General features: G+C 37.2%; 3 protein-coding genes across 7 annotated transcripts in view; 2 read left to right on the top strand and 1 right to left on the bottom strand.

Annotated features, from left to right (window-relative positions):
* The window catches only part of LOC131427071 (high affinity cGMP-specific 3',5'-cyclic phosphodiesterase 9A), a 446,805-nt gene that overhangs the window by 34,974 nt on the left and 384,573 nt on the right, over positions 1-27,258 (bottom strand). The window lies entirely within an intron of this gene.
* Positions 14,793-15,620, top strand: LOC131427075 (uncharacterized). The gene is made up of 2 exons (XM_058589990.1): positions 14,793-15,051; positions 15,115-15,620. The coding sequence occupies exons 1-2, from the start codon at positions 14,994-14,996 to the stop codon at positions 15,540-15,542; spliced, it is 486 nt and encodes a 161-aa protein (XP_058445973.1). The 5' UTR covers positions 14,793-14,993; the 3' UTR covers positions 15,543-15,620.
* LOC131427074 (uncharacterized) lies at positions 15,777-16,863 on the top strand. Its single transcript, XM_058589989.1, has 2 exons — positions 15,777-15,958; positions 16,032-16,863. Exons 1-2 carry the CDS (start codon positions 15,883-15,885, stop codon positions 16,529-16,531), a joined length of 576 nt encoding a protein of 191 aa, XP_058445972.1. The 5' UTR covers positions 15,777-15,882; the 3' UTR covers positions 16,532-16,863.

Raw genomic sequence — 27,258 nt, 5'->3', positions numbered from 1 at the left:
GAAAATTTATAATATTCTAATTAAAATTGCATTGCATCATTTTCTTTACATAACAATTATTTAATTCAAAGATCTTGACCTGATTGTGGTATGAGAATAATTTGGTTTTCAAGAATTTAAAAACGAGCATAAATCGAAATAAAAGTAGTATCAAAAATTATCTTGCAAATTTGTTTAAAAGAAATCATTTCATTCCTGAAAACAAACAAAAACATGTGATTATAACAAACAAAACGCGTTAGTTGAAATAACTAAATTTAAGTTCACTTATTTCAACTAATTAGTTTGTAACTTTAAAGCGATAAAAATAATTAACTGAAAGTAGAGTTTGTTCATATAAAAATAATTTTTCAAATTGAATTTACTGTGAATTTGTTTGTCAATCAATTGACAGGGAACGCACAAGTAGAATATTTGTTTTTTTTTATCAAAATATTGATTGAAACAAACTAATCAACTGAGCAATATTAATGATCATGGTTTGTAGTTTCAATCAGCAATATTTGCAATATCAAACCAGTTTTTCTTTTGTTACTGTTTCAATAAAAAAAATTGTTGTGTGAAACTCAAATTTGGTTATTTTACATTATGTTTCTCTGCGTGTAAGTGTTGTTCTCAAAAAAGTCTAATTTCAATGTGTATAAAACAACTCCGGTAGTAAAGTAACTGATCGAAACAGTTATTTTGAGTGATATTTTAGTTGTGACAAGTGTGTGTTCATTAGAGAAAAGTGTTATTAAAACTGAAACTAAAAAAATATTCAAGCGAGGGATCACTCGATCACCCTATCGAAGCGTCATCTGCATATCATTGTCGGTGTTATCAGATTTAAATGGAATGTGTAAAAATTTACAAGTCAATTGGGTGATCTAAACTGAAAATCTAAAATTAGTTTGCAGCAAACCCACCCGTTTATTTTATTTTTTCAGTAGTGGTGCGTCATTTCGCGTTGTTTACAACAATGCGAATAGCATCCTATCAAAATGTACATTTTTGGACATTAAACGAACTGATTCGAACGCTATATAACATCATACTGCTAGCCTTGGTCATAACAGCCTTCAAAATGCCTAATTGTGCATTCGAAAACGAATATTCGTACTTTTTACCATTTTACTGATAGATGCTTTCAAAGGATAAACACTGCGTTGTACTCATTTTTTTTGCCCCTGAGAAGGGATATTTTTACTCGTTCAATCCGGAGATGGAGTGAAGTCTTTTTTTTTTTGCTCACTAAACGTATTGCTATCCACCCGGGCCCGTTTTTTCTCTCGGCGGCGCTGCTCATTTTCACAAACATGTGAAGTGTCGTAAGACTAGCTATCGAATAATTAACGATGTAGAAAAATTCTATTTTACTCCGAAATCACGATGGACGATCGTGATTATTCACTTTGACAATGATTATCGCTCCGGTGCTTCATTTAAGTAATATCAATAACAACGGTTTTGTGTTAGTGGGTATGTGCACAGCAAAACTTGCTAGAACTTTACGGATGACGCAAATCAACATACGGTGCAGTTTAAAAATAAATTCGTATTATTGAATTTTATAAAGATGACTTAAATCGGTGGTAAACATACCGAGCCTTCGGCGCAGAAACACGTAGATAACACCTTTCAACACATAGGAACACATGAGAATTTATGCAACATGTGATAAATCAACGTTCCAGATCCTGAAGTGCCGAGCGAAAACATGTGCCGAATTCCTAGCACATAGGGAAAGACGATAATAAGTGTTTGACACGTAGCATTACTTTTACGTCTGCTCAGTGGTTGAAGTGGAGAACTGCTAATGTACTGATGAGTCGAAGAGAGTCCGTATCCTAGCAGCTTAGATTCACCATCATGCGTAATTTTTCGGTTTTTGCAAGAGTATATAATTTGTGCTGATTTACAGTCAGATAAATCGAACCAGTTCTCAATAAAACTTAAAAAAAATTTACTTTCAAAGCCGAAACGAAAAAACCCTTCTTAATCCACCTAGTGGTGTGATAATGCCTTTCTCTTCTTTCATAACAGTCTCATGAAAATATGTTTCATACTTTTATTAAATAAATTTGGATGCTAATTTTGACACCAATTGATTCAGATTGATTCGAGTAGTTCACAAAAGCATGCTTCAGTGTTTATGTCACACAGTCAGCATCATTTTTCCAAACTAGTGCTTGACATTTGCGTTGCCTATTTGTGATGCTAATCTAAAAAAAAGCCTTCTTAGTCCACTTAGTGAAATTTTCATATATCTTGAAAAATCACCATAGGGGGGAGTACATGAAACTTTCGAAATCGAAAAAAAAATGTTTGATGCCAAAAGGCTTAGAATTACATGAAACGTCGAGATTTAGTGTCATCTTGAAAAAAAATTTTTTTGAAAAAATCGACTTTTTGGGATTTAGAAAATATATAAAAATTAAGTCCCAGAAAGTTGATTTTTTCAAAAAAAAATTTTTTTAGATGACACTAAATTTCGATGTTTTATGCAGTTTTAAGAGTTTTGGCATCAAAAAAAATTTTCTATTTTGGAAATTTCATGTACTCCCCCCTATGGTGCTTTTTCAAGATCGAAAATTGTCAAACCTTTACCACCGGGCAGCACCCCTTAAGCATGTCCGATTTAGGTCAAATTTTGCATGAAGGCTTTTTTCGAGGTGCTTAAACTTTTGAGCACTAGAACTTAACGAAAATAGAGGTGATCCCAAAATTTTGGCACCCTTATATATATAAGAGCGGTAAAAATCAACGTGTTTTGTCGGTTACGTCACTTATACAATCATATCTCCGGAACCAAAAGTCACAGCCATTTGATCTTCGAACTTGATCAATGGCCCGACAGTAGCTTTCAAACGAGCCCAAGTTTGTTCGAATCGGTTCAGCCATCTCTGAGAAAATTGAGCGCGTTCAAATATCTTCGAAAAGTGCACACACATACACACATACACACACACACATACACACACACACACACACACACACACACACACACACACACACACACACACACACACACACACACACACACACACAGACATTTTCCGATCTCGACGAACTGAGTCGAATGGTATATAACACTATGGGTCTCCGAGGCTCCGTTCGAAAGTCGGTTTTTCCAGCAATTCTAATACCTTTCTATAGAGAAAGGCAAATAGCAGTATTTTTTAAAAACTGATTTTCTGAAGCAGGAATCCAGTGGATTTATTGTAGGTTAAGTTTTTTTTCTGTCGGATTCCACACGGCATTTAGACTGGTTCTGTCCGGAGAAAGACAATAGGTACTATCAACATCCTAGTTGATTATTACCCGAACAACAGAGAACAGACATCCAAGAGGAAGATTTCAAATTGCGTAAGAAATTTACGGGTGGTTTGAAAAGCAATAATCACCAAGTAGCAATTCTGCTGTAGAGCCGCTTAGAGCCGCACAGTAATCCCGTATGGGCTCTCTTCATACAATGGTAATTAATGCGTGCAAAGTCGTGCGAAATGGTGATTTTTAACATGGCATGGTGAAGCTCGAGCCCCTAGTTTAAATTTTATTACAAAAAAGTCTAAAAAGTCAAATAATTTTCAAATACTAAAGCGAAGCACCATGCCACCTTCAGCAAAACAATGTTGCGTAGAATTGCTACTGCAATTTGGTGACATAATCACTCATCGTATTGATATATGTTTACGATAAACTATCAACTCTGAAGAATGATTTGTGCAAAACTTTTACGGATCTTCATTAGAAGGTTTCTTCTTAGAATGTTATTATTTTTCACTCACCTCAAGATTTCAATTGCTGATTATAGCTCTGTGACATAAGTAAGCTTTATGAAACACTTTTGAGTTGTTCTTCACCGGTAAACTTATCATCTGCTCTAAACATTTTATTATAAAATCTTTGTATAACTCACAGTTCTGGTTTTGAAAATTTTCCGAAAATCCACGATAAAAAGTTTGTCGGTCTGCTTTAGTATTGGTAATACCACCCTTTTATATTGGCAGTGATGCCATACATAATTAGAAAAAAAAAAACATTGCAATGCACTAAAAATGGCAATATTTTTTATTAGTCGCACATTGATATAAATAAAATTATGGATCAAAACTACTTTCGAAAAAGTTTCAATATTTAAAAAAAACGATTACATTTGCCTAATTTCCATTTCAAATACTGCTTCCCCTCCTAGTTATCAGCAACCCTGTTGTCTTATTTACCGTCGCTATGGAATGCAAAAAATAAACAAACAGTTCAAATATTGCAATCTTTTCGAAATGCCTCGTCCATATAAGAAGAAGAAAGCAGCGCTCATTCGCGAAATCAATAGAAAAATAAATGGAATATGTTGATAGAGTGTGTTTTGGGTAGTGAGTATGTGCGGGACTCATCAGTTCAAACAGTGGAAGAACTGCCAGAAGTGCCGGTTCAAAACAATACCACGGAATTTAGAAACTGTACTTGTTCCAATAATTTGGTATCAATAGGGAAAGTTGTAAAATATTTTCATCAATATATTATATCTTCAAATTTGCATGATAAATCTTTTCAGAGCAAATAGCCGATTTATCATCAAGCCCTCTCGTCAAGTGCCACTTGACTGTTCTCTGGGTGAGGTTGCTTCCCTATCCGAAAACGATGATGTTGTCGACAAAATGGAAAATGTATAATTTGTTGGTTTGTATTTTTTGAATATGTGAGCTTCATATTCAAAAATTAAAATAATACAAAAAGCCATTGCAACAGAGTTTGTTCTGATTTCGTGTGGTGTTACTATACTTAATACTTAATTCTTACATTACAAAGTAAAAAGGAAGCTGTTACAGCTTCCTTTTTACTTTGTAATGTAAGAAAAATGCCAAAAACCAAACGAAGGCAAATAGTAAACTATCTTCTTTGGCACAATCATTATATTCTCATGATTGCAATTTGTTAACTCCAGAACGAGCATGAAGATGAGATAAGTCCACTCTGTTCTGTTAGGTGATTTGAATAGTATCAATGTTTACATTTTGTTCTTGCAACTGTATTCCTTTCAGCACACAAATATTATTATTTCATTCCTCTCTACTCACAAATACTATTACTATATGAAAAAGTATTGTTTCACCAATACTTTTACATTTTTTTCCTTGGCTTCTGTCCACGGTCACCTTAAAGGGTGATTTTTTTTGCTGACGAGTTCAGAATAGCCGAACTACCGAACATTCTCATTTTATTGATATATCAGCACAAATAAACTTTTGTTGGCAACCGTTCCTTAAGGTAATGCTGTGATGAAATGTTTTTCATACTGAAAAAATCAGTTACCAATGAATTAACAGCTGGGATCGGTAATCCAGTTCGAATGTGTAGTCCTACGTCAACATTTCCATCAACCCCATAGATCCCTCGTAGCTTTTAAATACTGTTGCCATTTACAAACCCCACCATGAGTTTGTAAATTAAGGTTTAGGTGTAAGCACTTAAAGGTTTAGGTGTAAGCACTCAGTTGTTGAAAACTCGACCAGTTATTTCTTACCGAAATAAGGAGTGTATCGAAAATAAGCTATCCACATACATTTGTGTTGTACGCATGTATTTGTGATGGTTTTTTATGCTCAGATCACAGCATGCTGTGCGTTTGGCTGTAAGCTCTCGTTTGTTTACTTGTTCGTGCGGTTGAAATTCTGCGTTTTCAAAATGTCGCGTATTGAAAAGGAAGTGAAAATTAAGGTTCTGGACACATGGCTAAGTAAGAAGGGTATTAGTATGCGAAAATTGGCGAAGCGGTTTGGAATTCATCATGTCAGTGTCAAAAGCATCATTAATAAGTTTGGGGAACACTATTCGTTGGATGAGCTACCAGGAAGAGGCAGAAAACCCGGTTCTTCCAATCCGAAACTGGACCAGAAAGTGGTATCTCCAATCATGAAGAACAAATCAATGTCAATACGTGATTTGGCCAAAAAAGCAGGAACGAGTGTCGGAATGATCCAGCGTATCAAGAGGCGAAATCACCTGAAGACCTTCAAGAAGCAGAAAATCTCGAAACAAAGTGTAGAAAAGAAGAAGCGAACAGCAACAAGGGTCCGGAAATTGTATACGCAGTGTATTTTGCAAAGTCCGGATGCATGCGTTTTGATGAACGATGAGACTTATGTAAAGGAGGACTCAAAAACCCTTCCAGGTCCACAATACTTTACTGTCGTCGTTGGGGAGGATGTGAGCGGACAGGTCGATTCAAGTGGAGAAAATCGGTCAAAAGGTACCGGTATGGCAAGTAATATGTTCCTGTGTTTTAAAGTCAATATTATTTACATTACCGGAACTATAAATGCATAAATCTATCGATATGAGTGTCTCCAGAAGCGATTGCTGCTTTTATATATGAAGCATAGTACACCTCCACTGTTTTGGCCGGATTTAGCGTCGGCTCACTATGCCAATTGGCACTCTCAATTGGCTTGCGGAAAAGGGTATAAATTTCGCCGAGAAAAATATCAATCCACCAAATCGCCCTCAGCTTCGACCCATCGAACGTTACTGGGCAGTCGTGAAGAGGGTCTTCAAGAAGACTGGTAAGGAAGCTGGGAACATGCAGGAGTTCGAAAAAATTTGGGCTCAAGCGTCCAAAAAATGCGATGCAACACATGTCCAGAAGAGCGTTCGATAAAAAGTTCGAAAATTCGTGAAGGAATAACTTAAACTTAATCCGGTTTTCATTATGCTCAAGTTTAACCTCGTACAACAAAGGATGAATTTGCTTTGTAGTCGACGAAATTACATCAATAGCCCAAATGTATGCAATTATATGTTTGTACATGATTGCGTAACGGATATCGATATTTAAGCTTCTCTTCGCCAAGCTTGTGTTCAAGTTTTGTATGCAAGCAGCGTTTCTCTACCTTTCTGCGATTTCGACTGAAGTGAAAAACTTTTTCTCATTATCAATCGAATTCATCTTATATAAATTAGAAATTAATCTTATGCACTCAAAATTTACCCTGGGGTAGTTGTCAATTTCTCAGGTGAAACAACATAACATGAAATTTCATCCGATCTAGCATGACACAAGATCAGAGCATACCAATTAAAGCTTCAAATCGTTTTATGGCACTTCTTGTCTCGCTGTCTAGCAACAACCTACCTCTAGCATGCTACACGTAAAGGTACGATTACATTAGCCAGTTTATCTGCACAAATTTGCGCAGTTTGACTGTATCATAGTGTAATCGGTTCGCAGTTATCTGCAAGCAGTCAAAATCGGCTTGACTGTCCATCTGTATGCAGTCAAAGTGTGCAGATTATCTGTGACAGTGTAATCACAGTGTGATCATAGTCGACAGACAAACAGTTGATGACAAATTTGACTGTTTCTGAAACTGTTGTGCAGAAGTTGTCTGCCACAGATTCTATGACAACCAAAAACTTGTTTATTTCATCCAAACACAAAGCAAAACGTTCCAGCACCAGTGTGAGAAGTGAGTGCACGTGGTTTTCCCCAAGAGGGTTCGTGATCAATTTTTTTTTCTAATGTGTAAAAACCAGATAGTAATAAAAAACCCGTTTAATTCCACGTAGTGGTGTATTGATGGCTTTCTCGTATTACTCATATTCTCACATTCCCGTATATGTGGTATTCTTCGACATAATTTTTATTGCTTCTTGAAAGAAAACAAAAAAAATCAATCAGCACAACCAACAACCAACAAAATGAAACAGTTTTGCTATTGCAGGTACTTCTGCAACCGGTGTAAATGAGGTCGGTTCGAATGACCATCTGTTAACATGACTTACAAACTGTATTGATTTTAGTCAATTTTATAAGATTTTATATGATTCGGCCATCGTACTTTAAACGACGGTTTAAATTTTAAATACTTATAATTTTAGAAATGGCAAAAATGAAATTTTAAACACTTGCATCAGCGCAAAGTTCAGAAGCTCAGGAGTTTTGGCCTTTTATTTGAACCTTAATTTATGAATATCGGTCAAGCGACCTCTACGAAATGTTAGTGAGTTCCATTTTTGAGTATATGACCACTATTTCAGGAACAGGAAGCCGGGAATCAGGATAGCCCAAGGCTCTTTGAATATGATGCTGCGACTCTTCAGTTCTATACACAAATATGGTTTATTTTACAAAAAAGTACTTAACGTCGATCGAAATCGATTAACGAGTATTAGACACCACTTCTATCCCTCAAACACGTGTACTAACTTCTCACCGAACCGGGTTGTCAATGTCTTCATTTTCGGTCGAAATAATGAAGCTCATCGCATATTTCGTAGAATTCTTAATAGAAATTACTACTGAATTTTCCGAGCTTCTCCTTCACAATAAAGTGCTATGGATCTCCAAAAGAATAGTACTGGAACGTTTTGCTTTGTACTTGGATGAAATAATTATGAAAAATTAAATATTGAATTAATGAAAAAAGTATTAACTACTCCAAACAACGGTAACAGTAACAGAAAATGTACTTATTTGAATTTTTTTTTCAAGATTTTGTAAATATTTACCGAATTTCCAATAGCTTATCGTTCGTTTATTAGTTCGATAATTGAATTGATTATAAATCGTTTGGTAATAAAATTGTGGATCTGTCCAAATCAGAACTCTGCCTCAAAGCGAATTCATACCGTTATACCATTACCATTGGACTGAAGGCAACTTTCCCAAAATTTCAACTCTTTAATTGTCATATTTACGGAGGTAGGATGATTCTATGGGTTTTGTCGTGAATACGACTTACTTTATTATAGGGTGCCTTTTCAAAATTTACCCTCTGAGAGATTTCAACGATTACACATTTATTTGTAAGGTTGTTTCATTGTATTTTGCTCCAATGCAAACGACCAGCAGCAGGATGACGCAATCGCTCTTGCTTGAAGCGAAGCTGGCTTTCCGAACGTTCCGAAACTAAGCTGCTCAAAGTGCCGATTGATTTCAAATTGAACCCATTTTGATTGAGAGCTTTCTTTTTACGTGATTTCGTTTGTAGCTTTTTCACAAATTGGCAGTCCCAAAGGCCATAAAAAACGGGGCGTACTTGATTTCTTGATCCGCATAGAAACATGAAATATATTCAGAACCGATGCTTTTGGTAAGAAATAGAGAAAAGTCAATTAATTCTTAATGACGATCTGTGGGACTGAAAAGTGCCTTGAAATTGTCACGACCAAAAGGATCTGCATTTAGATTTGAGATGGCTCTTGGCGTGTACACTCGGTAAACTCGTTCGAAATTTGACTCAGAATTCATTGTGATTTCCAATTGGATTCCAGAGAAAATGAATTCCCACTCAAAACTAAACAACGCTACCATGACGACTGACGACTTCCATTGGCAAGCTTTTGGTGTGTGCCCGGCTGCGACTATTCTTCGGCACAATTCTGCTGTTCGGCACTCGCTTCATTACAAAATTGTTTTTGATCGTGAATATCTCCTGTTATATCTAACGTATCAACATAATTTTTGCTACATTCCTTTGGAAATATGATCAGCAATTTTATGATAAAATTTTCAGTTGTACGACTTAATCTCAAATAATTCAAAACTAAACTTTTCTGAAATGTTTGGTATCAACGAGGATCAAAGAGGAAAACTTTGCCTTTCTCGTATTTTGAAAGCTCATAGCTCAGAGATCTGTAGAAGGATTTATATAATCTAACTATGAATAGATTCGAAAAATTTTTACTTGAACGTGTTTTGCAACAACATTGAAGTTTTTCAATAGTATACTATTGAAAAACCTGTCTGATTTATCCCATGGCAGCATCAGCCAAACAGAAGGCGTTCTGAGGAAGAGAACAGAATATCTATTGCTGTACAACTGTATTGATATAAAAGATGAACATTCCACTTTTTCCCATCATTTTCTGAGCAACGGTTTTCGAAGCAAGACATACGGAAGACCTAACAATTTTGTAATGAAGCGAGTGCCGAACAGCAGAATTGTGCCGAAGAATAGTCGCAGCCGGGCACACACCAAAAGCTTGCCAATGGAAGTCGTCAGTCGTCATGGTAGCGTTGTTTAGTTTTGAGTGGGAATTCATTTTCTCTGGAATCCAATTGGAAATCACAATGAATTCTGAGTCAAATTTCGAACGAGTTTACCGAGTGTACACGCCAAGAGCCATCTCAAATCTAAATGCAGATCCTTTTGGTCGTGACAATTTCAAGGCACTTTTCAGTCCCACAGATCGTCATTAAGAATTAATTGACTTTTCTCTATTTCTTACCAAAAGCATCGGTTCTGAATATATTTCATGTTTCTATGCGGATCAAGAAATCAAGTACGCCCCGTTTTTTATGGCCTTTGGGACTGCCAATTTGTGAAAAAGCTACAAACGAAATCACGTAAAAAGAAAGCTCTCAATCAAAATGGGTTCAATTTGAAATCAATCGGCACTTTGAGCAGCTTAGTTTCGGAACGTTCGGAAAGCCAGCTTCGCTTCAAGCAAGAGCGATTGCGTCATCCTGCTGCTGGTCGTTTGCATTGGAGCAAAATACAATGAAACAACCTTACAAATAAATGTGTAATCGTTGAAATCTATCCAACCGTTCGTTTATTATTGCATTTTTAAATTCGAAATTTTTCGTGGAACACCCTGTGCAACGAAAACTGAACAATTTTAAGTAACATTATGCAAAATCAGCCCTTCAAATGGCTCCAAATGTTATCTGAAGAACTATTTGAATTACTTATCTGTTTGAATATGCAAATCGGAAGTGAATATAATCAGTTTAGTGTAGGTTCACAGTTTAATAGATTCTAACTAGCCTGCGTAGTTTACTTGTTCAGTTCAGACCAGTATCTAGGTCCAGAATCCAATACTAGAAATCAGTTCTGAAATTCAGTTTTAGGATCCAAGACCAGTTTTTTTTTCATTTTAAGAATCCATATCTAAACTTCAGTTCCTTATCCAGAGTTCAAGGTCAGAATCGAGTAACAGAGCTCTGGAGCTGAAACCGAATTGCAGAATTTGATTTTAAGCCTAGATCTGGACTGAGAACTAAATTTCGGAAACTGAAATTAACGCTTAGACCAGAACTCAGTTCCCAATTCAGATTTTAATTTCAAAAACTCAGTTCTTAACATGAAGTTATGGTACTTTTGACCTAAATCCAGGATGAGAATTCAGATTCAAAATTTAGTTGTATTTCCCGAATTCGGTTCGAAAATGCAATAACAAATCCAGGTTCGGAATTCAGTTGCAGCCCTAGAAATTGATTCTAAAACTCAGTTCCAAAATTATAGAAGTGTAGCTGGAATCAGGATCTAAACTGTTTAGATTTTTGATCGAAATTCCGGATCTGGTTTCTAGGACTGAATTTCTGAGCTGAATCATGGATCCAAATTTGAAAATTGAATTTTTGATCGGAATTTTGTAACTAAAATTTAGCTGCAGAGCACAATCCAAGTCCACAGCTCAGTGCTAGGATTCAGTTCCCGAGTTCAGGCTCAGAATTCAGTTCCAGATTCTAGCATTGAAATTGAGTTTCAGAGTTTAGCTTTCAGTTCTAGCATCCGGCTTCAAAATTCGACTCCAGAATTTCAGTCTCAGAATTCAGAATGAGGAATTCCGTCAGGAGGTCAGATTAGACAGTCAGACGCTTCGGTGCAATATAAAAAACTATTTAGCAAATAGCGTTAACTTTACGTTTGCTTGAACTGCCGAATTTAACTTTAAGAAGTTCATACGTAAAGAAATATTGAGCCTTTCATTTTATTCGTATTCACGTCATCCGGTTATGTCTCTGACACTACCCACTCGCCTTTTTGAATCTACAATTTACAATTTATTGAAAATGTATTTGTTGCGTGAAAAATACTCAACAATTGCGAAACATATTTTTTTCACGCTTTCGATCTCGGTGCCACTCTGGATTTTTTAGTAATAGTAGATCTACACAAACGTGTAGATAATAAACATATGATGTGAAAGAATCACAAGAAAGATGGTCACTATTTGGACAATTTTTCTCATTCAAAATAAACGTTTCATTTTAACAAAAATACGCTCACCTTATACTTGGTTAATAAACAATTTTTAGATACATCGAAGAGCTGTGGAAAAGTTCAGTATTTGAGATTTTCTAAAATAATAACCTCGGAAATTTTTTTTTAAGTTTGAGCGATTTCTATACCTATTTTTGATATTTATAAAAAAAGGGAAAAACCGGAGTACATTTATATTCCTTTTTTAATTGCTTCCAAACACAACACACCAAGTAGCAACGCAACGAACTTCCGTTTGTGAAATCAGATCGATATTTTACCATAATGCAATATTCCGTGAAAAGTTCGCTGCCCCACAAACTTTCTTCCAATGTAATCACTGTGTGCAGAAAAACTGTAATAAACAGTCCACTCCCTATATTTAAGTCTGTAACCAGTTTTATTTGTCTGATCAATGTAATCACAATACAGAAATGCTCAAAAAGTCTGTCACAGTCAAACATACCAACTGTCAAAATATTGACTGTCGGCAGTCAAACTTGACTGTTGCAGTCATTTAACTGTGAATAGTGTGATTACATTGCCAGACCAAATTTAAACTGCCAAAAGATTATTTGTCTGTGGCAGATGAACTGTGACAGATAAACTGGCTAGTCTGATCGTAGCTTAAGATTGAAACGTTAGCTGTGTATGTGTAAAGTATTATTTATTTATTATTTGTTATGTGTTTTTATACAATGTTTGTTTTACATTTTAAGTGATTTGGCCCTTTGGCAATACATCTTTGATGAACTGAAACGTTAGCTATAATTTTGCTTCTATTTATAGCTACGCGTGCTTCCAACAGCTTGGTTTTTGCATCGATTGACCAATCAGACCGATGCTTTCCCATTGATGTATCGCTTACTCCTTCAAAACCGTCGTCTACGTTAGGGAAATCCGGTATGCGGGAGATTTTTAGCAGACAAAATAAGACACTGCATGCTATTAATCAACATTTCAATGATATACAATTAAAAATACATGGCTATGAACATTTAAATCAATAAGTAGAAATACTTCCAATCAAATGGTGACATAATATTAACATTTTATACAAAACTGACTGAGCTGTAATTGTTCAAAACCTGACCACATTTCTACGTGAATTTTTCTTGGGTTTCTGATTTGCACCCCTATATAGAAAAGAAAAATGTGTTCCACATTAAAAATTGTGGATAGCTTATTTTCGATACACTCCTTATGACATTTTGTTACTGCTGTATCGTTCGGTACTGCGGTCAACAAAAGCTTCTTTTTGCTTATACGAGGTCTGTTCAAAAAGTACCCGGAATTCTCATTTTTCTAAAAAAATATTTATTTATTCGTCTACATCTATATGGTCCTCTTCAAAGTAATCCCCCCTAGATATAATACACTTATGCCAGCGTTTTTTCCAGTCTTCGAAACACCCCTGATAGTCACTTTTTGTAATGCTCTGTAGCACTCTCAGCGATTCTGCCTTTATCTCTTCAATCGATGAAAAACGCTATCCTTTCATGGGTCTCTTCAATTTTGGGAACAGGAAAAAATCACACGGAGCGATATCTGGTGAATAAGGAGGTTGGGGCATGATTAAAGTCTTGTTTTCAGCCAAAAAATCACGAATAAGCAACGATGAATTTTGCTGCCACTCGTTTCATGCCCAAAACATTTGAAAAAATATGATGGGGTGAGCCAACTGATATGCCAACTTCATCAGCAACTTCTCTAATAGTGATTCGGCGATCATCCATAATCAATTTTTCCACTTTTCCCACATTTTCATCGATTATTGACGTGCTGGGTCGACCGGAGCGTTCGTCGTCTTCAACGTCTTCGTGGCCATCTTGGAAACGTTTATACCACTCGTAAACACTTGTTTTTGTCATTGCAGACTCACCGTAGGCTCTCTGTAACATTTCGCACACTTGGTTACACTTTATTTCATTTTTCACGCAAAATTTAATACAAATTCTTTGACTCTTCCATTGTTTAAACTAACAAAAATCGCCGAGCTCAAAAAAACACGTCTACACCAGCCGCTACAAGACAGAATGTAAGCAATGAATACAGCTGAAAATTTCACCATACATTAGGGACATATGTACCAACACAATAAAAAAAATTTTGACCACCGGACTCTCCAGACGCGCGCAATTAAAAAATTCCGGGCACTTTTTGAACAGACCTCGTATATCGGTGAAATTGATATTTTCGGCCGTTCGCCTGTTGAGAACTCGTCAGAAGGTTTTATAACTACTGACCGAAATTAAGTACATTCTATTCTATTCTGAACCACCAACTCAGACCGATCAGTAATTGATCATTCAATCACAAAAAAACACTCCTCTGATGATATGATCAAAAATGGCACAAAAACATGGCAATTGCCGAAGCAGATGTTCGATCTGAATCTGCTACTGATTCAGACTGTTTGCCTTCGTTTTTTTTTGTTCGTGTGCTGAAGATATTTCGCCAACGTTGAATCCAGGTGCGTCCGATATGTTCCTATATGCACTTCTACTTAACAATGTTTGAATAGCTGTGGTATCGGTGAATAGCTCGGTATGACAATGTTTACTTTCAACAGACTTATCCGTTTACTTGCATGACTACTGCCGTTTTTTTGAACATCATTCAATTTTAAAATTAGGATTTTCTGAAACACTTTAGAGCACTTATTTGTTCAGCAATTTGGTTCCTTAAGCGAAAAGCTGTCAACTGCGGAATTTACAAGGGCCTTGAGAAGGGTTAATAATATATTTCTAGAAGCGCTTCGAGCCAGTTCCCGGGGAAGAATCCGGATTTTTTTCTATGCTTGATTTCGAACAATAATTGTCTGAGCGAATCGATGGGTTAATCGAAGTGTTTACAATCGCTTGATTTAGGACTACACAAACAGCAGCATCCAATTAGCACCTCATCATGTGACGAATCTTAATCCGATGATCTCTATTTAGTAAAGGTTGGCAAAATATCTGGTGGCAGTTCCGAGATCGATCTTCCGCCGAACGCACATTCGTCCCAGTGAGCGCCAGAATGTTGCACAATACCAAAGAAATCGTGTTCCTGTTGTTGCTGTTGGCTTCCCGGCCCGGTAGGATTTTGGCATGACCAGGCAGTTTTTTTTTTGTTTGTCGATAATAATTCTACCCTGCAGTGCATCCACTGGAATGTTATCGCTGCAAGAGTACCATCGGCTGGAGCGCCTGTGCCCAGGCCGCGTTCGTGGAGGAATGCACCGCGGAGCACTCCTTCAGGGGCAGCTACCAGTGCGTTAGCAATCGTATGAACATGACAATTTCCACCCTCCACATTACCATGCACTCTACCGGGTGTGGTTGGAGCGGCCAAGACGGAGCCAAGGCGCTTTTCCGAAGGCTCACCGCTAAGCACACGCACGCCAACATCAGTGTCGAAGAATGGCAAACCTGCAATCAGGATCTCTGCAATGTGGTTGCCAATTTGACGCGCGAAGATCCAGTGATTGTCGTTGCGGTGGCTGATAGTTCGCTGCGGATTCAACCCACGCTGGTGATGCTGGGAGTGTTTGTAATCGCTGCTGTGCGCATGGTAATGAAGCAATAAATCGAACCAACAGTGGAACAATTTTCTCTGTGCGTTTCTTAGTCTACCGAAAGGAGTTTAACATCCTTCCCCCCCAAGTCCCGTACAAGCCGATCCGTCTGTTGCCCGGTAACCTTGAACATCCATTAGCAGGTATTGGTGACATCACTTTATTTTTTTTTTTCGCCGAGCGGTTGGCAGAATTTACGCCGAGCAAACAACGACAAAAAAGTAAATTTCGCCACCAGTCAGTCAGGTTTCAGCCAACGCCGCGAGTAGATCTCTGCTGTTGTTGTTCTTTCCCTTTCGTGCGATCGCGATCGAGTCGTATCTGAGCGTAGTAAAACAAAGAGCTAACGCGATGACCGGTTTCTTAAAGCCGTTACTCTGGTGCCTGTTACTAGCAGTCGCGATCCATACGATTCCAGCCGCCCACGGTAAGTTTTCCGGGTTTTCCCGGGCCACCTTTTATTCGAAACAGCTCCGTTCTCACTTGCATCTCCTTCTAAGGCCAACAAACCCAGGATGATACGGAAGTGGAAAGAAACCCAAATTCGACCTACCTGCCGTGTTGGAGTTGTGTTTCGAAGTACAAAACCTGGACCGACTGTCAAAATAGCAACGAAATGGAGGACTGCGAACTGGCACAGGGAGAATCGAAAGAGTCAATGGCCTGCATGAAGAGCACGGTCAACATCCGAATTACCGATGGGGACTCGTACTTCTACCGGATCGCCGGGTGTGCTCTGAACGAAAGTGCCCTCCAGCAGGCCTACTACGATCAGTTCGAGGTCATGTTCAACCAAACCGGCGAAACCAACGTCACACTGGTGGAGTTCAGCACCTGTCAGGGAATGATGTGCAACGTCATGGACGAGGAAGCGCTGAAACGGGGACCGGTTCGGGTGGTGAAGCTAAACGTGATTGATGTGAACAGTGCCGTTTTAAGCAGCGGACCGTCACTCGTCGGACTTATGGTGGCTGTTTTCGGCCTTTTGCTAGTTATATAAGCGGTGGCTGACTATGCAGTGTTGTATTGGTGTAAATATTTTAGCTTGCCATTAGTGATTGAGTTTAGAGATTCTTAGGTTGGAAGGTCGTTTGCAATCTGTCTTGTTGTATTCAAACACACAAAAAAAACGCTCAATTAAAATATCGTCAACGAACAAAGGTTACCACCACCACTGACAAAGCGGAACCGATGAAACCTTCAAAACGAGAAAATCCCATCTTGGCGGCCGGGGGGCGGTACAGTGTAGAGTCGGTAATTCGAAACGCGCACTGCTACGATGACTAAAACCAAATGAGTCTTGCTTAGAGTGTAGAGAGAGAGAGAGAGAGAGAGAGAGAGAGAAAAAACCCATATCGCAGTTGCACCCCAACTGACAGTGATATGCCGCGGAATGCGCGGCAGAATCGATATCTGCTAACTCATTGCGCTGACGCCGAGATCGCCGTGTTTCCTCAATTCGTCATACTCCGGATCGCGATTCCTGTTGATCGATAGAATTTACGCCTCACCGTTTCTCGCCAGGGGAAGGCGGGGCGACACTGACTGTCTCTGGCATTAAGTAAACTTTCCAGGTTTACTGGTTTTTAGTTTTCTTTTTCTGTTCAGCACGATCATCAGATAAATCAACAATGAGAGGGAATGAATTATGAGTGCCACGTGATTGGTTTCCCCCCATCATCTCCTACGGATCAATTTGCTGGATTTATTTTTTATTGTTGTTAATCTTTGCCGATTTATTAGAAATCTATCGCCTTGCTGGCAGCCACTCATCTTGGAAGGAATTTTTGCGTTGCTGTAAACTGCAAACTAGTTTCGTTTAACCTCTGCACATTTGGGTACTAGCAATTCACTTGCCAATGGCAGGGCACCACCTACACAATGTAGCGTTTCTGGATCGAAACTGCTGTTGATTGAATTTCAATTAGACAATAATGTGTTGTGAACCTGTTATGAACAAACTTAAACAGAGGGGAATGATTAAAATGGAGCAAAAAATGGAAGTTTTGTATAGACTACTAGCGGACACTTCGTAGCGCAATAATATTAGATTAAATTTAAATGGATCAAAACTACTTTCAATGAATTTTAATGGATATTGAAAACGGACAGTGGTTCCCAACTCTGTTTTATCGCGGACTACAGGTTAGGAATAGCTGCTCTGTGATAAACAACATTTCTTTAACCGATTTATTTATTTTTGTTTGTTTGACGTAAAGCCGCCATAACTAAGTTCAGTTTTTTTTTGCAATGACTGAAACATATATTGCGAGAAGCCAAATGAATGAAAAACTAACAGAAAAGATGATTTATTGGAAAAAGAAACGTTCGGATACAGGACTCGAACCTGCATTCTTGTGCATTCCGTGCATACGCGCTACCATTTCGCCACTCTAAACCTTGTTATTAGACACTCAAAGTGTGGCAATATTTAAATTAAGTGTCGCTTACTCATAACAGCGATTACGATCTTATGTAGGGCTGTTGGACCGATAGTCATCTCATTAGTAGAGTCGCCATATTATTTTGCCGATTGTTCAATTTTTCATTGAACCAACGAATTGTGATAAAATCGGCATAACAGTTCGGCTGAAAAGTTCGTATCGTTTAATAGAAACACACATTTTTTTGCCAAAATTCGTTTTTATTATTCAACAAAATTGCCATCAGAGGCGATACAGCGATTATAGCGATCTTCCAACTTTTCGATACCATTTTTGTAGTACGATTTGTCCTTTGCCTCAAAATAGGCCTCAGTTTCAGCGGTTACCTCTTCATTGCTTCTAAATTTTTTACCAGCGAGCATTCTCTTGAGGTCTGAGAACAGGAAAAAGTCACTGGGGGCCAAATCTGGAGAATACGGTGGATGAGGGAGCAATTCGAAGCCCAATTCGTTCAATTTCAGCATGGTTTTCATCGACTTGTGACACGGTGCATTGTCTTGATGAAACAAAACTTTTTTCTTCTTCAAATGAGGCCGTTTTTTTGAAATTTCGTCCTTCAAACGCTCTAATAACGCTATATAATAGTCACTGTTGATGGTTTTTCCCTTTTCAAGGTAGTCGATGAAAATTATACCATGCGAATCCCAAAATACAGACGCCATAACCTTACCGGCCGATTGTTGAGTCTTTCCACGCTTTGGGTTCGGTTCATCGCGTGCAGTCCACTCAGCTGACTGTCGATTGGACTCCGGAGTGAAGTGATGGAGCCATGTTTCGTCCATTGTTATATATCGACGAAAAAATCGGTTTTATTTCGATATAACAGCTCCAAACACTGCTCAGAATCATCAATTCGTTGTTGTTTTTGATCGATTGTGAGCTCACGCGGCACCCATTTTGCACAAAGCTTTCTCATATCCAAATATTCGTGTTTCCTTTGATATCTTTAGGGTGTCAGCTATCTCGATCAACTTCACTTTACGGTCATTGAAAATCATTTTGTGGATTTTTTTCACGTTTTCATCGGTAACAGCCTCTTTTGGACGTCCACTGCGTTCATCGTCTTCGGTGCTCATATGACCAGTACGAAATTTTGCAAACCACTTACGAATTGTTGTTTCGCCCGGTGCAGAGTCTGGATAACACTCATCAAGCCATTTTTTGGTATCGGCGGCACTTTTTTTCATCAAAAAGTAGTGTTTCATCAACACACGAAATTCCTTTTTTTCCATTTTTTCACAATAACAAAAGTAGCTTCACTCAAAATGCAATATCTCACAAACTAATAATCAGACAGCTGTCAAATTTATACACGTATCTTTTGAAGGTTGGTACTAACTGAAAATGGTATGGATTTAATTCTAGTGGCGCCCTCTCATAGAAATGATTCGAACTTTTCAGCCGATTTGTTATCTAAGAAGCAACACCACAAATAGAAATAGTCTCGAAATCGAAAAAATCTTGAAGCAAATGAACCTATTTTCAACTTACCCTTAAAGTCAATCTATCGAACAGATCAGATATCACTCTGAAAATTGGTTTTCGCGTATAAGATGACTACTGAAGTTGTGTTAAACAGGGGTGCCGTTAGCCTATCAAATTATGTCCGAATTTCACTCCAAATTTGTTTCATTTATCAATTGGAAATACTTTTTGTAACACGCTCGCAATTGGGTTGATCTAATGAAATTCAAGAAGTATAATTAAAACTGGCCGCTACTTGTAGTGCAAATTTTGCCTTTCAGGAATTGGTCATGTTTATGTAAAATTTAAGCCGAAAAAAATAAAAATAAAACTTTCTTCAAATTCAAATGGAAATGCTGCAAAATGCTGAGAGCTAAATAGTTTTGGTTAACGGTGACAATTTGATTTTGCCATCTGCACACATCAATCCTGTTGTCTCTGAATGAAGTTTCAGCTCATTGGGACAGCAATAAGATTTACATTTCTGGAATTCTGAGAAATCAACTAATCATAAAAATCTCGTTAATCACTTTCTTTTCTTATAGTCGTTCTGATACTTGTCTTGACTTTCTATAACTTGATTGAACACAATTTATATACAGAACAATGGAAACCTGTATGCAGGGATGGCTGTCATCGTATCAAAGAACGCTCACTAGTAACTCTTCACACGATTCAATCAGTGCCATCAAAGAGAGACGGATATCATTGCAGCAACAAAAAACCAGCATGGTTCGTTTAACATAGAATAGACACCAGTGCAAAAACGAATTTCTCTCGATGATCTGTCTGAGAATCAAAGGTTAGCTCGCTGCTGTGGGGATTCTCTCTGAAGCAACAAACGGTCTCTTATTCTCGTTTCGCGATCCGATTCTGTATGGGCAGTGGATAATTGCGATAGAATAATTTTACTATTGTCGCTTATTCTAACTATGTGCATATAACCTTTGTATAGCTTGTGTCTATGAAAATGTATGTGAATGCTCCACACAAGGGTTTTGAAATATTGCAACCTAGTATGGGAATCATAAAGTCGAATCATTGATTCGATTTTCTGCAATAACTGTCAACTTGCGATGCTCTCTTGGTAAATTCGACATAGCACCAATCATTATCAGACTGTAATTTTTTTAAGGGCTGTCAAATACTCAGAGTATGAAGTGGAGCGAAGAAATGTAGAAAAATTCTCTCGCGGTTCATGCATTGAGAGACTCGAGTTCTTGTAGCATCTTCTACCGGATTGGAAATGTTGTATACAATATAGATAAATATCGAGCAGCTTCTGTCAAATTTTCGGCAATCACCAACACTGTGTGTATGCTGGACGCCAGCGCCATAACTGAACATGTGGTTTGAAATAAAGGAACTCATGATTTCAGTTGGCTAAGTAGAATTTAAACACAAATCAGCTCGTTTGGCGCCAAACGAATTTATTAACAATCTAGTATACATATGTCGTTTTCGCTTGATGCCAAACCTAACCCAGTTTCAACCCTAACTGCTGTCATACTGTTTGTTTGAAGTTAGTTTCGAACCTAGTTTCACTGTTGTTGAACTGAAAATCGAGTCTGTTTAGAACCTGGTTTTTATATCAGGTTTGCTCAAACCCCCGTTGTCAGTATCAGTTTTCCCCTGAGTCAGTATCAGTTTTCTCAAGCGAAAACGACAATAGTTTACTCTCCAGCGGGCAAGCATTGCACAACTCGATACGCGCCAAACAATCATCGAAGATCTAGCATGCATTGAGTGAAAAATTTCCAATTCCAGCAAAAAATTTTTTTCTAGATTTTCTTCACTTTCCCAAAGGATTTTCCTTACGTAATAAAGTCTAAAACCTCCGCAAAAACGTCACTTTTCGAACCAAAAAAATCATTTGTAGAACGGTCCACGCATACCAGAGAACATTAGCTGCACACACTTTTTCCACTATTATCTACATATATAAAAATGCAGAGATCATTCTTTGTAATCGCATCACGTAAAAACGGATGGACTGATTTACATGATTCTTTTTTTGTTCGATCAGTTTTTACCCCCACCGGGTTCGCACATCAAAAAAAAAATTATGAAAACTTGCCGGAAAAGTAAGAAAAATCCATATTGTTGATTTGTATGGACAATGGAATTTTCCGTTGAAAAAGTCGTCAATGATTACTAGATCTACGATTGGTGTTTGGCGCGCAACGAGATGCTCAGTTGTTCGCCGTTGAAGAAAAGAATACTAGATCGTTGGAAAATCGTTTGGCGCGCAACGAGTAGTTTTGGGTGCAGACTTTACATGCATGCTTGATCCATAAGATTCGTCATTTTGAAACACGTGCTTTATGGCTCATGCCGAATGCCTCAATAGTGGAACGCATATGGCTATTCTAGCTATACCGTAAGCAGGATCAAAAGTTCAGATATCGCTTACCAGTAGATGCATTGTGTGCAATGTAATCGGTTAGATGAATAATGTTGGCCATCATGGGCGTGAGTTGAATAAATCAATAATAGGATTCTGCTGTTGAAATAATGAGGTCAAATACAGGGACGGGTATAGCGTGATGGGTAAGTCGATGCCTTTCACGCAGTACATCTGGGTTCGATTCCCAACCCCGAACATAGGGTCATAAAATTTTCCTGACTCGAAGAAGCAAATGATCTTAAGTTTGAAACCTCTATAATCGAAACAAAAAAGAGATTTTTCTTGCATTTAGCATTCTGAAGTTCGTTCAGCCATTTCGGGTAAATTTTCAAGGATTACTGGAAAACTGCTAAGGATGCTATTCATGACATTTGTAAGCTGCTTGAACCAAATCATTCCATTCTTCTAACGAGTTACCAAATTAACAAATGTTAATCGTGAATATTATACATGGAAGAGAAATTGTGGTATGTAAAAACCGTAAGTTGTGTGATCTATTGTTTTATGCATTAGTTTGAACGATAAGAAGAATAATGGTAGAATCACTCATCATGTTCACTCCACTAGAACAGAAGAATTGTTCATTTTTCTAAATATTTCATTCTGATAGTGATTCTCAGAACCGAACTCAACGCCATTCGTTTATTTTAGATCGAATACTAGGCAAAATTATGTGGTGGTTCGACAAATTGGACGGCTATTGATACAATTATTAAACGAATTCAGCGTTCCTGTAGAAGTTAATGGACACAATATTTAATAAAAGGGTAATTTGAACTTTCGACTGTCCAAGATGAATGTCTCATTTTATTGTTAAATTGTCAATCGAAAATTGATCCTGTGATTACCATTCTACGAACATTCATAAAACACAACTAAGTATTATCACCAGACTAGCGGAGAACCAATTTATGGAAAGCTGCTTAAAACAATTTCTTTCCCTCCGATAATCCCAAGGATTTGCCATTGAATTCTTAAACGTCTTCAGTCTACAATTACGCTTTAATATGCAATTACAAACAACAAGTTGCGAGGGCAGCTTTTGTAGTTTTTTTAAATAATAGAATAAATCATTAAAGTTAGACAATTTTACTGTCCGAAAACATAAATGTTTACTATAGAAGTTTAATACTTAACCGCGTTACTAGCTATTCTGACTTCAATTGGCATCTTGTCACTACGCCAACGATATTTTGAAATTGTATAAAGCGAATGGAGTCTATGGAGTAGCAAAAGATGCGAATCTACCTAACTGACCGAAAATGTTATCAGTCGAGCGGTATTGGGCTCTCGTGAAGAGATAACATTGTCAACATAAATAACAAACTACAACAATAGCAAAATTTCGAAAATCTTGAATAAAAGCAGCTAAATCGGTTGCAGATATGTATGCACGAGCCCCAATGGCAGGAGGAAACTCAAATAAGTTACTGAAATTGTATATATATATATATATATATATATATATATATATATATATATATATATATATATATATATATATATATATATATATATATATATATATATATATATATATATATATATATACATATATAAGAGCTGTGAATTGAAAATACCACTGTGTCTCGTGTGATAAAGCCTTCAAGTCAAAATGGTCGAGTCTAGGATATTTGTATTCGAAGCCGTCCCAAACCCGACGAATTTTTCGCGTTCAGTTGAAATTGGGAATTGTTTCATTTATTATATCGGGCTCGAAAATTTGCATACAGAGAAACGAGTTCAATTAACCGTAACCCAACCCGTGCACGAACCACATGGGTTCGGATGAAGATCTTTGATTTTAATCGTGTCGGGTTCGGGTTTTGAAAAATAAAATCGGTTTCGAAAATAATTTCGTAAAAAAATCAGTTCAAGAAATTTTCAAAAACAAATAAATGACTGAAAAAAATCACTTCCTAAACTCCCAAACTTTCATAACCGAATTTTTGCCATGTGAGATCAGTGAGAACCACGTTTGCAAAAAATCAGTAGTGAATTTTGCTTCAGTGGGTTTACTGATCGATGATTTTTTTCGTATGAATATCACATTTCAGTTGCGATTTTCGAAATTTTGATTTGTTTTTTCGAAACACTGAATATGACTTTCAGACATAAGGATAATAAATGAACTGTGTAAGTATGTCTTTTAACATAGAGGAGAAATTCTTCAATATTTTACTTCCAATATTCATAGAATGTACATAAATGTTTGAATGAGTTTTATAGCTTAATTTTTATGATGAATGTTATTTTAATATAGGAAATTCTGTTCCGTAATTCCATTCAAAACTTTTTTTTAACATTTCATGTACCAAGTGTTATCATATCACATATATTTGCGATTTTGACAACTCGTTTATCCTAGGACTAGAGAGTTCAGATTAAAATATCCGCATCAATCAAAATAAAATTGATCAGGTCGCTTTCACATGTCATCCAAGTCAGTCGATAAAACAAGACCGCTTACGTTCGGGACGGAAGAAACCAAGTACAGTATTGTGTAGTGAACAATAGAACGATCTCGAAATGAGTGAACCAAACGAACAAAAGCTACCACCGAAACGAAAGAATACAATTATTGTTGACTTCATGCAGTGCAAAATTCGACCTTCGATACGAGAACTTGAAGGTTTGCTTAAGGAGCAAATGCATCTTGACATTCAACGTGTACATTTACTTCAATACAATAAGACAAATAATGTTGTTTACATTCAGTTTTATAAAGAGTTGGATGCAATTCGATTCGCAAAAGACAATAACAATGTGCACTATGAGGAGCACGAAAACATTAAGTACAACATTCCAGTATATATGGAAGATAGTGCTATAGAAGTGAGAGTGTATGATCTTCCCTCAAGCGTCATCGATCCTTGTATTAGCAAAACTATGTCCCAATACGGAGAGATTCGCTCTATCGAAAAAGAAAAGTGGAAGAACTTTTTCCCCGGTATTCTAAATGGCGTACGTTTATTACGCATACACTTGAAGAGGCCTATACCTTCTTATGTGACTTTCGGTCAGGATACAAGAATCCCGTGCAAATCACTTGTTACCTATGACAATCAGATGGCCACATCTTTAATGAAAAAAATAAAATAAAATTAATGATATATTCTTGATTCCTGATGCATCTTAAATTCTTTGAAATAACAGAATTTGTTTTTCATTATCAAAATTATGCAATACATTAAGCGAATAATTATAACATGCATAAATAATAATTAGGAAACTCATAAGACTGCTCATGAAAATCTCTACCTCCTAATGGAATTGATTTCTGATAGGTTTATAAACGTTAGTCTCAGAGCTTAAAATTGTCACGCAGTTTCGCAATGAAAGAAACCATTCCAACAGCCTCATTTTCAATATTTTACTGTCTCCTTCGTAAATGGCCGACAGCAGAACAAACGAAAAGAGACGAAGCATTTTCGTTTCTCGTTGGAAATCTATGACACTTGACTATAAAGAGTGACTTAAATATGACAATTCGAAGTAATTACACCCCATAACCTCTTCGAAAACCCAAACTACTACTACAGATTCGAGCACATTCTATCATTTTCGATTCTCAAAGCTTCCTTTGAATATCGACACTGCATAATACTATGACATTTTCACTGAAAACCGCAAATGACTGAAAGGGAAAATGAAAGAAAGAGCACAATTTTGAAACTACTGTTCCACTTATGCGCTAGAAAACATGACACAAAGTCCATGTTGCAGCGTGATGGTCGACTTTCAATGAGAGGATGTTCCAAAGAAGAAATTAGCAGTTTAATTTAAACCGGTAAGGAGACGTAAAGTTTATACTATTTCTGTAACACTTATAGGATATTGTACTGGGGTGCATGTTTCGTTTTCGACTCAACAGTCTATTAGCAGTTTACGTTGAACTGCAAACGCCACCTAACAATTCAAGCTAAACTTGGACATCTGCTCAGCGTTTCAAATTGAACTACTAGGTAGTAGTGACAGTTCAGTTTGAACTGTTTTAAACATTGATAAACCGGAGGTTTTGATTGAATATGGATGAAAAAAATAGTTATGTGCGCTTAGCACAAACCGGTACTCATGCGGTACCAAAACCAAAAAAGTGGTAACAAACGATGCGAAAGAAGATCAATTTTGAGAATAACACTATCATCAGAGTGACAATTTAATCACCGACTGACTATTCTCAAAACTCACTAGTGTCATAAAGAAGATTTACTGTCGGAGAACTAACGAAAATTATAAATCATATCCCGGTAAAAATTGTCTTTTATAAAAAGTTTTTAATTTCGCTATATCCGAAATCATGATCGCTCTCACATCGCCGAGATTTCGAACGAGAAAAGTCAGATCATTATTCAGGCATGAGCCCGTTATCCTTGCTGCATTCTTAGTCGAAACTGTTTTTCAACAAGAGCCTAGAAAAAAAAACCCATCAGTGAGTGAGTGAGGATATTGCATATACTACATTAGCTTTCGTACGGGGCTTACCAGAGTAACGTACATTTTATACGAAAGAATGAAAGATTTATCACCGTCGGAAGAATGCCTACTTCAGAGTAGCACATTATGGCGACTGTTGGATGAAAATGGTAAAAACTTGAGCAATATTTCTAAAATTTTCAGATAAGTTTCAGCGCCGTAATTATATGACATTGACATTCGTGATTGTATTAATGAATCATAAGACTTTGCGAGAACTTAAGCCGTTTTTCCCGTGGTGATAGCTGCTCTAATGCAAATAGAGGAAATCTTGATACCCGGTCACGTCATTGGGTAATCTCTGTTGAGTGGGTGAGAAAGTGGCATAAAACCGATTGTTGTTGTAATGTACTTCCAGCTCTGGTCGCCCATTCTTGAATGCATACTGTTCAACACGGAAACAACACGTGGGCAGACGGTGGTAGATAATTATTTTGACCAAAGCGCTTCTGGTGGGTTAACTTGTGTTAACTGATCACTAAAGAGACACGTTCGAGTGAACATGCATTGCTGCGGAAGTAGCGTTCGTTGTGAGATAGTTAATAGTGAGAAATTCTCATCTAAGGTCTGATGAAAAACAGGGCCGGTGAAAGAGGTGGGTACGGTGGGTAGTACTACCCACCTGAAAATTCCAAAGGTAGGTAATTAACCACCTGAAATTTCTAACGAAAAACAATGGTAATATAGGTATTATTCATGAATATCGAAGGTTTGAGAATAAGTATTATTCATAACAATAAGAATATTTTTAATGTAACTCGGAATAATAAATAAAATCAAAATTATGGAACCCTTGTACTCAGCTAGTAGAGTAATGGTGTGAAGATATACAGCAGAAAGGTAAGATGTGACAAGGATCATTTGAGCAAGCAGAAAGCAGTAAGCAGAGGAGACGAGCTTAAGCATCTGATCAATGAATCACTCGTGTATTGGAAA

Source organism: Malaya genurostris, chromosome 2 (assembly GCF_030247185.1).
Source record: "Malaya genurostris strain Urasoe2022 chromosome 2, Malgen_1.1, whole genome shotgun sequence".
Classification (NCBI taxonomy): domain Eukaryota; kingdom Metazoa; phylum Arthropoda; class Insecta; order Diptera; family Culicidae; genus Malaya; species Malaya genurostris.
Note: the sequence above shows the minus strand (reverse complement) of the source record. Positions and strands in the feature narration are given on the sequence as shown.